The following is a 10,352-nucleotide window of genomic DNA, read 5'->3' as shown; positions in this document are numbered from 1 at the left end:
GTTCTGTGGAGTGACGAATCACGCTTCTCTGGCGCGCAGTCTGATGGACGAGTCTGGCTTTGGCGGATGCCAGGAGAACGTTACCTGCCTGACTGCACTGTGCCAACTGTAAAGTTTGGTGGAGGAGGGATAATGGTATGGGGTTGTTTTTCAGGGGTTGGGCTAGGCCCCTTACTTCCAGTGAAGGGAAATCCTGATGCTTCAGCATACCAAGACATTTTGGACAAGTCTATGCTTCCAACTTTGTGGGAACAGTTTGTTTTTTTTGGGGGGCCCTTTTCTGTTCCAGCATGACTGTGCCTCAGTGCACAAAGCAAGGTCCATTAAGACGTGGTTGGGTGAGTTTGGTGTGGAAGAACTTGACTGACCCGCACAGAGCCCTGACCTCAACCTCATCGAACATCTTTGGGATGAACTAGAACGGAGATCGCGAGCCAGGTCTTCTTGTCCAACATCAGTGCCTGACCTCACAAATGCTCTTCTGGATGAATGGGTAAAAATTCCCACAGACACACTCCAAAATCTTGTGGAAAGCCTTCCTAGAAGAGTGGAAGCTGTAACAGCTGCAAAGGGGGGGGGGCAACTCCATATTAATGCCAATGGATTTAGAACGGGATGTCATAAAAGCTCCTGTAGGTGTAACGGCCAGGTGTCCCAATACTTTTGTCCATAGTATGTGTGTGTGTGTGTGTGTGTGTGGGCCCTGTCATGGCCTGGCGGCCTGTCCAGGGTGTCTCCCCACCTGCTGCCTAATGACTGCTGGGATAGGCTCCAGCATCCCCCGCCACCCTGAGAGCAGGATAAGCGGTTAAGATAATGGATGGCTATATTATTATTATATCTATATCTATGTAGATATAGATATAAATAATATCAACACGGATACTCTTGGTTCGTAACTTTATCTGTTAACTTTTTTTTGTTTTTTGTATCTAGCATTTTAATCACAGAGAGGTTGGTTTACTACGGTTCCTAACAGAGCACTGTAAGGACTGTAAACAATGTCAGCTCATATGGATTTTTTTTTTGTGCTTCACTGGATTCAGCGAATGTGCTCACCTTGGACACGATGTCGTACAGTAATAACATAGTACAATTTGAGCACTTTTCCAGCCGCCATATAGCTGTACTGATACGCCACACCTTAGATAATGACCCGGCGGTGTATTAGACATAGCAGTACTGCTTTCTGAGTTTTGAGAGAGTTTAAGCAATTTACTGTAGCACAGAACAACAGAAGATAGTAACGGAAACGCTAACCTATTTATGAAAGAGATAGGCCTTAGAAATAAGAACTGTTGAAAAGACACGTAAAAGAAAACATGTCAACAGCTGCAGCAGCACCAATAAAGAGAAGCGGCAAGTGTCTTGCCAATTGAAAACAGCCAAGTCAAACCGCCTTCAGTACAGTGTGCTTGGAGTGACTTGTTATTAATGGCTGCACGCCTGCTCAGTCAGTCACAGTTACTCTATGGGCCGGGCATGTCCATGACTTGCGAATGTAAGGGAAAACAATGTAATGTTTATGTTAAATGGCTGCATTCCTCTCATGGCCGTGTGTCCACGGGAGACACCTCCCGTTGCTTTGGTTCTTACACCATGTCCAGCAAGTCATCCACATATCCAGTATCTTCTACTACTTGGGCTGCGGCTTCCTCTTTCTTCTCCTCTGTCGCCCAGAACTGTTTGGCCTCGTCTCTGGATACGTCACTTCCTTCAACCTCTTCACTGCTGATCAGAGTCGTGGCGTCTCGAACGAGCAGATCCCAGAAGACCTGCAACCCCTCTGTCTTGAACGCTCCTTTTCAGGGACTGGAGGTAGCTGTTGTACAGCTCAGCATTCCTCAGCTGAACAGACTGCTCTCTAAACGTCTGGATACAGGTGATGCATTTCATATAGTAGTGTGTGTTCTTGTTGCCAAGCAACTGCTCTAATCCTGTGCGTCAGTTGTTGACAGGCCTCTCTGAACAGGAGATTCTTCTGCTTGATCAAGCAACGGAAATCTCGAGCTGGATGCAGCACACTACCAGCCGAAGTGATTGTGCCTTCTGCGATGTCAGCTAAGTTGTATTCCTCCTCTTCTTCGTCCACCTTTGCCTTCTTAGCGTCCGGCTCTTCAGAGTCTTTTCCAAAAATCTGAGCACTCGTCTTCAGCTGCTTTTTCTTCTCCACTTCTTTCAGAGGGAAAAGCTTCTTAATCTCTTCTAGTGGCTTCTTGGAATGCTCACTGATTGCCCTCGGTCGCTCGAGAACCTCCTTCAACCGTGGCTCCGTAGATGGGAGAGGGGCACCAGGGTTTATCGCCCGATGGCGCAAACACTGGAAGTGCCTCTGGAAGCCAGGATTGGGAATGTGGTGAACCTTAAACATATCCACCTGCTCGCCATTCTCGTCTTCCTGGACCAGCATCATGGAGTCAATAAGTGCATCTACAGCACTCAGCTGGGCCTCTGATGGGGTGAACTTCTTGTTGTTTTCCAGAGAAGGAAATGTACTCAGTCTGAGGTCTCCCATGAAGGGCAGCTGAACATAGATCAGGCACTCATAATTCTGTTTGATGCAAGGGAATGCAGCTCCTACTTGAGGGTGGCAGCGTCGGTCGTAGGCGTAACGTACGATGGCCACCATCTTGAGCTCATCCAGTGCATGGATAAGGGCAGACAGTGCCACACTTGCATGCTCATCATCTTTGGGGGCAAACACCTTCATCACCTGATTTCCCATAAAATGATGGCGTTGTATCATGTTCTGTTTGGTAAAGCCCAGAACAGCAAAGCATTTCCCATCACGCTTGTATTTCATCTGCTCCTGGTCTACTTTGGAGAAGGGAACAATGTCACTCCCAAAACTGAAACCCTGAATGGTGTCATCTTTTTGCACCTCCGTCTCATTGTCATCATCCAGGTAGTAGACAGTCTCTCTCCTCACATCATCTCTCCGGTTGGATTGAGCGCTAACAGTCATCCATATCTTCTTGAGCTTCTCACTGGCCACGGCTTTATATCCAACAATGCGGATGGATAGAGAGCTGCCGATGGTCAGTTGACAGAGCCAAGCCATGGGCCTCTTCTGAATGCGCTTGAACATGGCGAGTTTCTCGATGGCATCACCGAAGGAGTAAACTTCATTTAACCCATCCTCATCATCCAAAGCCCACATGATCTGCTTGACCATCTCCAGGCCTTTCTTCTGATGCCCAGACAGACCCTTCCCTCTGCCTGGCTGACTTGAGTTCCCTCCGTCCCTACCTTCTCCACCCTCCTCCTCCTCGTCTTCCTCTCCCACAGGGAAAGGCAAGAAGAACTGTAGGTCTATGCCAGCTCTCATTATATTTGTAATGATAACACCCAACTGGTCAGGGCTGACCTGGGTGTTGAGGTCAGTGAGGATGGCAATGTTGAAACGATCAAACTTCTTCCCCTCTTAGCCGCCGGAGCCACCTCCTCTCCCTTTCCCTCCTACGAGAGTCTTTATCCGTTAACTTTATTTTTTTTTTCTTACTTTATTGATACTTCAAATACATTCAAACAGAGCAAAATAGACACACGAGACACCACAAAAACAATAGATTGAAGATTAAAAAAAAACAATAAAGACACAAAAGAGAAAATAAATGATAAAAAATAAATAACAGAAAAAAATAAGTAAATAAAGGTGAGATCATATTTTATGTAAACAGATTCAGAGATTTGCAAATGTTGATAGTTTTTAAAGCCTTTGTGTTTTTGGAAGTAGAGATGGTCCTTATATATTGTTCAACATCTCTTTTAAGTGCAAAGAGTTGAGGCTTTCCTGTTGGAGAATTTACATTTATGTATATGAAACCTGGCTAAAAATAAAAGCATATTTATAAAAAATAATGCATCGCCGTCTTTGTGATTAAAATTATGAAAACCAAAAATAACATTCTTATAGTAAAGGTGAAAATCAGAAAAGACAAAATCAGAATTGATAAGTGAACTGACGCGAGCAGAATAAGTGGACACGTGTTTCAGGAGGCATTTCTTTATCCGTTAACTCGTGTCGATCCTCTTGAGGAGCCACGCGTCACACTTGTCGTTTTTTCTCGCGTGAAATCGGAACGGCCGCGTTCCCGCGGCGGCGACGTTTCGACGCGAGACGCGTTATGTCGGGGATACGACATTCGGCAACACACGCCTCTACTTGCCTCGTTCCGCGGCGCACGGAGATGACGTAAGCGCATACGCGTATTATTCGCGACGCGCCGTTGTTTTCCTTTTTTTTTTCAAGCCGGGTTCAATCCAGCCCACTAAGTGTCCAGATCCAACCCGAGTTCCGCTGATTTGAGCAGAATGTCTTACCCAGATGAGGAGTCGTCGGACATCGGCATGGCGGCCGAGTCCAAGCTGGAGAACTACCTTTTCAGTAAGAGCACGTACACACACAGCATGCCGTGCCGGGCCAGCCGAGGCTTCCATTATCGCCAGGCTGCGGCACACGTGGGGTGGGGGGGGGGGCTCCTCTACGGCCCCACGACATGAATGAAATTACTAGCGAATTACTGGCGAAGGCGTAGCCCACGTTTCATTTTACCCCCAAATGCCATGTCACACCTGTTCACGTGAAACACCGGCGAGAGGATTCAAAGGCTTTTGTGTTTTCAGGCTGCGAACTCTCCTCCAAAGTACCCTTCTACACTTTCCAAGGGGACGAAGAGGAGGACTTGGAGCACTTCCTCGAACTACGAACGGTACTGGCGGGGCCCAACACTTCTGTGCATGCTTGGGGGTGTTTAAGAGGGGCGTGGCCCACAGCTCAGGTCACACGACACGCAGCATGTGTCGCGGAGGGGCCCGGAGTTTTGTGCAGGTTCTCCTATGCGAGCCAGACCCTGTCCCCGGGTGATTGCAGGGCCCAGCCTGCCCTCCCTGGCTGGAGGTGTGTCAGTGACTTTTAGGAAGGGAGAAGTACGCCACTCTTGGCCCTCCGTGGCACATGGTCGCCTGTGATCCTGGACTACAGTGCCACTATTGATCAGCCAGCAAACACAACCCAAAAGGGTTAGTTATACATAGTGTTGAGAACCCATACCCAATCAATCACTGAACTTGCTTATCGATATGATAAAATAGATCTTGGATACTTTAAAAATAATAAGAATCGTAGTATGGTTATATAACTTAAATGCAGGGTGACCGGATTTTCGAAATCCCAAACCGGGGCCCTAAAAATTGTACCGCACGTGCTCACAAGCTTGTCTGTCTTGCCTGACATAATACACTGACTGATTTTTAGCCCCGCCCACCAAAAAAAGACAGGCTCGGGACACCCGGCCTGAAACCGGGACGATCCCGGACAAACCGGGACGTCCGGTCACCCCTACTTAAACGTTGCCGTTCCCCGGCCTTCAAGGCTGCGGTACAGTACAGTGGGAGCTCTCTGAACTGATGCCACTGTTTCAGCTGAGTGGAGTGAACACCATGCTCGGTCACCATGGCCACCTTACTGATGGACACTTCTCAACATTTATCTCATGCACGCCACCACCCGTCCTCCACAACATGTCGTCACATTATTGATACTGAGGTGTGCAGTCAAAAATGTTGTGATATTAGATTTCCCCCCCCCCAATATTGGCCAGGCCTTAATATCACTTAATATCTCTCATTTTACATCAGATTGGTAGTTTAGTGAGTGAGACATCCTGATGCAGAAGTACCTATACCATTTTTAATCCATAAATCTCTCCATACTTGGAGCACATACCGGAGATTACTATACCGCAGTCATTTATGGTACAACAATCCTTACTTAAACTTTGACCAAAGCGCACAGTATGACTGAAGCGATCGAATCGTATTTTGGATTAGCCACATTTCCCCACCAATCTGCAAGCGAAGTCGAGCCGAATGCACAGACTGACCTCGGCTCTGTGATGTCCAGGTCTGCCTCGGAGAGGGTGCCAAGGAGGAGAGTAACGTGGTGGAGGTGACTGCCATGAACCACCAGGGAAAGACCATTTCAGTGCCTATCGCCAACCTTCATATCAACTGTCTCCCGATGGTACAGTATCATGACTCCTGTCCGTTTGTGTATCTTAAGTATCTTACTGTCTGGATTTTCTCGATTTACCCGTTGTTCTCTTTTGCTCAGGTGAGTCTGGGAGAGTTTGAGCTGAAGGCTCCAGTTACCATCAGACTTAAAGCTGGAACGGGGCCAGTCACTGTCAGCGGTTTGCACCTCATTGGTAACGTGTTGGATGTTTTCTTCATTTGAAACATGTGGTACTGTGTTGTGTAATATAGGTTTTAGAGCACGGTTGAACAAACACTTGGGAGGTGGTACACAGAGAGGGGATTTTCAGGTAACCATGGCTTGCAAAGGGTAGCAGAGGTGCACAGCACCTCCAAAATCTCGGTGCATTCGTGGACTTGGGCGTCATACCAACACCGATTGATGGGAAGGTGAAGGATGGCCGTTACTTGTGGGCTGCAGGAGCTCTCAGGTAGAGCAGGGCGTCCGGTAACTGGAGGGTTGCTGATTTCAGTCCTTAGGCTCCTCCTGGCAAAACTGTCGAGGTGTCCCTGAGCAAGACACCGAACCCTTAAATGCCCCCAGTGAGCTGGTTGTTGTCTTGCATGGTTGACACTGCTGTTGGTGTGTTAGCGTCTGTGCGCGTGGGGGGAAAGTGAGACATTAATTGCAAAGCCTTTGGCTTGGCTGTTACAGCTGGAAAAGTGCAACACGGGGACTCGAACCGGCGATCCCCGGTGTTGGTAGGCAACCGAATAGACCGCTACGCTACCCGGACACCCAAAAACTCCAGTCTTAACAGAAGATCAGTGCCACGAGGTTTTAAAGCTTATGGACAGGAAATTAAAACAAAAACCCTCGTACGCTCTGATGGCGAGATTTATTTTTTTTTCCCCGTAATTTATTCTTTGGTTTGCATTCATGGGTTCAGCGTCCTGTGGGGTATTTCACAAAGCAGGATTTGCGAGTTAGCCGAATAACTGAAAAAGGATGCTGCCAAATCCCGGTGGTATTTCTTCGATTCTGTGAAAGCAAACTTGAACTGTGGGTTTGGGGAACAGATCTGGCCGTACATATTTATTATCGCTGGCAAAGAAAGAACACCGCCAGTCAGATGTCGCACATCACTTGGAAATGATCTGAATAATTTGCTAAGTCTGCTTCGTGAGATACCCCTCATATTTCTGTGGGACTTCCTCGTGTTACTTTTCCTGCAGAATTAGAAGTTACCAGAATTAGAAGCCTACCAACACGGGGATCGCCGGTTCGAATCCCTGTGTTACCTACGGCCAGGTCGGGCGTCCCTACAGACACAATTGGCCGTGTCTGCAGGTGGGAAGCTGGATGTGGGTGTGTGTCCTGGTCATTGCACTAGCGCCTCCTCTGGCCGGTCGGGGCGCCTGTTTGGGGGGGGGGGAGACTGCGGGGGGGAATAGCGTGATCCTACCTAGCGCTACATCCCCCTGGTGAAACACCTCACTTTCAGGTGAAAAGAAGCGGCTGGTGACTCCACATGTATGGGAGGAGGCATGTGGTAGTCTGCAGCCCTCCCCGGATCGGCAGAGGGGGTGGAGCAGCGACCAGGACGGCTCGAAAGAGTGGGGTAACTGTCCGGATGCAACTGGGGAGAAAAGGGGGGGGGTTACTAAAGGAATCGTCAGCAGGGTGGTTTTAATTGAGCTGAAGCAGCTGCAAACGCCTCATCGTGTATACAGTGAGGTCATCGCATATACAGTGAGGTCATCACATATATAGTGATGTCATCGTGTATACAGTGAGGTCATCACATATACAGTGAGGTCATCGTGTATACAGTAAGGTCATCACATATACAGTGAGGTCACCACATATACAGTGAGTTCATCATGTATTGTGAGGTCATTGTGTATACAGTGAGGTCATCACGTATACAGTGAGGTCATCGTGTATATAGTGAGGTCATCACATATACAGTGAGGTCATCGTGTATATAGTGAGGTCATCGTGTATGCAGTGAGGTCATCACATATACAGTGAGGTCATCACGTATACAGTGAGGTCATCACATATACAGTGAGGTCATCGTGTATACAGTGAGGTCATCACATATACAGTGAGGTCATCACATATACAGTGAGGTCATCGTGTATACAGTGAGGTCATCACATATACAGTGAGGTCATCACATATACAGTGAGGTCATCACGTATACAGTGAGGTCATCGCGTATGCAGTGAGGTCATCGCGTATGCAGTGAGGTCATCGTGTATGCAGTGAGGTCATCGTGTGTACAGTGAGGTCATCGTGTATACAGTGAGGTCATCACATATACAGTGAGGTCATCACGTATACAGTGAGGTCATCGTGTATGCAGTGAGGTCATCACATATACAGTGAGGTCATCGTGTATACAGTGAGGTCATCGTGTATACAGTGAGGTCATCACATATACAGTGAGGTCATCACGTATACAGTGAGGTCATCGTGTATGCAGTGAGGTCATCGTGTATACAGTGAGGTCATCGTGTATGCAGTGAGGTCATCGTGTGTACAGTGAGGTCATCGTGTATGCAGTGAGGTCATCGTGTGTACAGTGAGGTCATCGTGTATACAGTGAGGTCATCACGTATACAGTGAGGTCATCACATATACAGTGAGGTCATCACGTATACAGTGAGGTCATCGTGTATGCAGTGAGGTCATCACATACAGTGAGGTCATCGTGTATACAGTGAGGTCATCACATATACAGTGAGGTCATCGTGTATACAGTGAGGTCATCGTGTATGCAGTGAGGTCATCGTGTATGCAGTGAGGTCATCGTGTATACAGTGAGGTCATCACATATACAGTGAGATCATCACGTATACAGTGAGGTCATCGTGTATGCAGTGAGGTCGTTGCTTTGACTGACATTGTCTCCCTTCCCCCCCGCAGCCTCCGTGGCCTCAGACTCCGACCTGTCCGAAGAAGAGGACGACGAAGAGCTAGAAGAGGATTTTGTGCCCATCAAACAAGCCAAGAAGAAGCAGAAGATATAGGGTCCCTCGAGGGGTTTTAGAGCGACCTCAGTCAGCAGAGGGGCTGAACGCCATTCCACGACACGTTTTTATAATAAATGGACACACTTTATAAAAAAAGACAACAAAAAAAGAAGAAGAAGAAGATTGGAATATGTGGCTTTCACGTGGGGGGGGGGGGGAGTTGTGTGGTGTGGTCGAAGCTGGTGTTCTGCAGGAGAGATAAGCTGACGTGAGCCTGGCATCTCCTCAGGACGCTCACCTCGGCAGGCCTGTCTCTGCCCGGGCGGTCTGTTTACCTGCAGATAAGACGGCCATAGTTTTAAAATAGAAAAAGGAACAAAAAAAACGTTTTGCTATGAATCTTTATTCAGTGTTTTATACTGTACTGAAACCCTGTCGGATGGTGGTGTGGTGTCTCTGCAGGGCTTGGTTAGATTCCCTTGCGGTGAATTCTGTCTTCTTGGGTGGAGACACGTTGTTGTAGTAAACGCGGCGTAAAACACCCGGTTGTGCACATACTTTGCATGCAGTCGTTTTCTTTCTTATGCTGAATCGGTGTTTTGGAAGTTGTCCGGACACGTGTGCGTCGTGCCGAGGAGTCTGTCCTCACACAGGCGGTCCTGTTTTCAAGTATATGGTCGATTTATACTTGAGATACTGCACACTGTATGTCTGTCAATAAATGCCTGGATGACAAGCGCTCCATTTTCATATTCATATTTTCTCTGTATCGATGCCCAGTATGGTTTCATGCCACGGAGGAGCACCAGAGATGTGTTTGCTTTGAGAATGTTGATGGAGGAGTATAGAGGAGGCCAGAAGGAGGCACATTTTGTCTTTGTGGATTTAGAGAAAGCATATGACAGGCTGCCGAGAGAGGAGGTGTGGTATTGTATGAGGAAGTCGGGAGTAGCAGAGAAGTATGTAGGGGTGGTGCAGGATACGTATGAGGGCGGTGTGACAGTGGTGAGGTGTGCGGTTGGAATGACAGATGGGGTCAAGGTGGAGGTGGGAGTACATCAAGGATCGGCTCTGAGCCCTATCTTGTTTGCAATGGCGATGGACAGGTTGATGGATGAGATCAGGCAGGAGTCTCCATGGACGATGATGTTTGTGGATGACATTGTGATCTGTAGTGAGAGTAGGGTGCAGGTGGAGGAGAGCCTGGAGAGGTGGAGGTATGCACTGGAGAGAAGAGGAATGAAAGTCAGTAGGAGCAAGACAGAATACCTATGTGTGAATGAGAGGGAACATAGCAGCATGGTGAGGATGCAAGGAGTGGAGGTAACGAAGGTGTATGAGTTTAAATACTTGGGGTCAACTGTCCAAAGTAACAGGGAGTGCAGAAGAGAGGT

At 47.9% G+C, this 10,352-nt stretch overlaps 1 protein-coding gene and 1 pseudogene across 1 annotated transcript; one reads left to right on the top strand and one right to left on the bottom strand.

Annotated features, from left to right (window-relative positions):
• Positions 1-1,570: 1,570 nt before the first annotated feature.
• On the bottom strand, positions 1,571-4,205 carry LOC130122575 (X-ray repair cross-complementing protein 5-like; annotated as a pseudogene).
• Positions 4,087-9,692, top strand: npm3 (nucleophosmin/nucleoplasmin, 3). Its single transcript, XM_056292141.1, has 5 exons — positions 4,087-4,387; positions 4,627-4,712; positions 5,906-6,025; positions 6,116-6,209; positions 8,912-9,692. The coding sequence occupies exons 1-5, from the start codon at positions 4,315-4,317 to the stop codon at positions 9,013-9,015; spliced, it is 477 nt and encodes a 158-aa protein (XP_056148116.1). The 5' UTR covers positions 4,087-4,314; the 3' UTR covers positions 9,016-9,692.
• The last annotated feature ends 660 nt before the right edge of the window (positions 9,693-10,352 follow it).

The sequence above is a fragment of the Lampris incognitus genome, chromosome 13, assembly GCF_029633865.1.
Source record: "Lampris incognitus isolate fLamInc1 chromosome 13, fLamInc1.hap2, whole genome shotgun sequence".
Classification (NCBI taxonomy): Eukaryota; Metazoa; Chordata; class Actinopteri; order Lampriformes; family Lampridae; genus Lampris; species Lampris incognitus.
Note: the sequence above shows the minus strand (reverse complement) of the source record. Positions and strands in the feature narration are given on the sequence as shown.

Excerpts from the sequence above, each read along its gene's own strand:
- npm3 (XM_056292141.1), top strand. The coding sequence starts at position 4,315 with ATGTCTTACCCAGATGAGGAGTCGTCGGACATCGGCATGGCGGCCGAG. Across the intron at positions 6,026-6,115 it reads ATATCAACTGTCTCCCGATG|GTGAGTCTGGGAGAGTTTGA; the intron begins GTACAGTATCAT and ends TCTTTTGCTCAG. Across the intron at positions 6,210-8,911 it reads CAGCGGTTTGCACCTCATTG|CCTCCGTGGCCTCAGACTCC; the intron begins GTAACGTGTTGG and ends TCCCCCCCGCAG.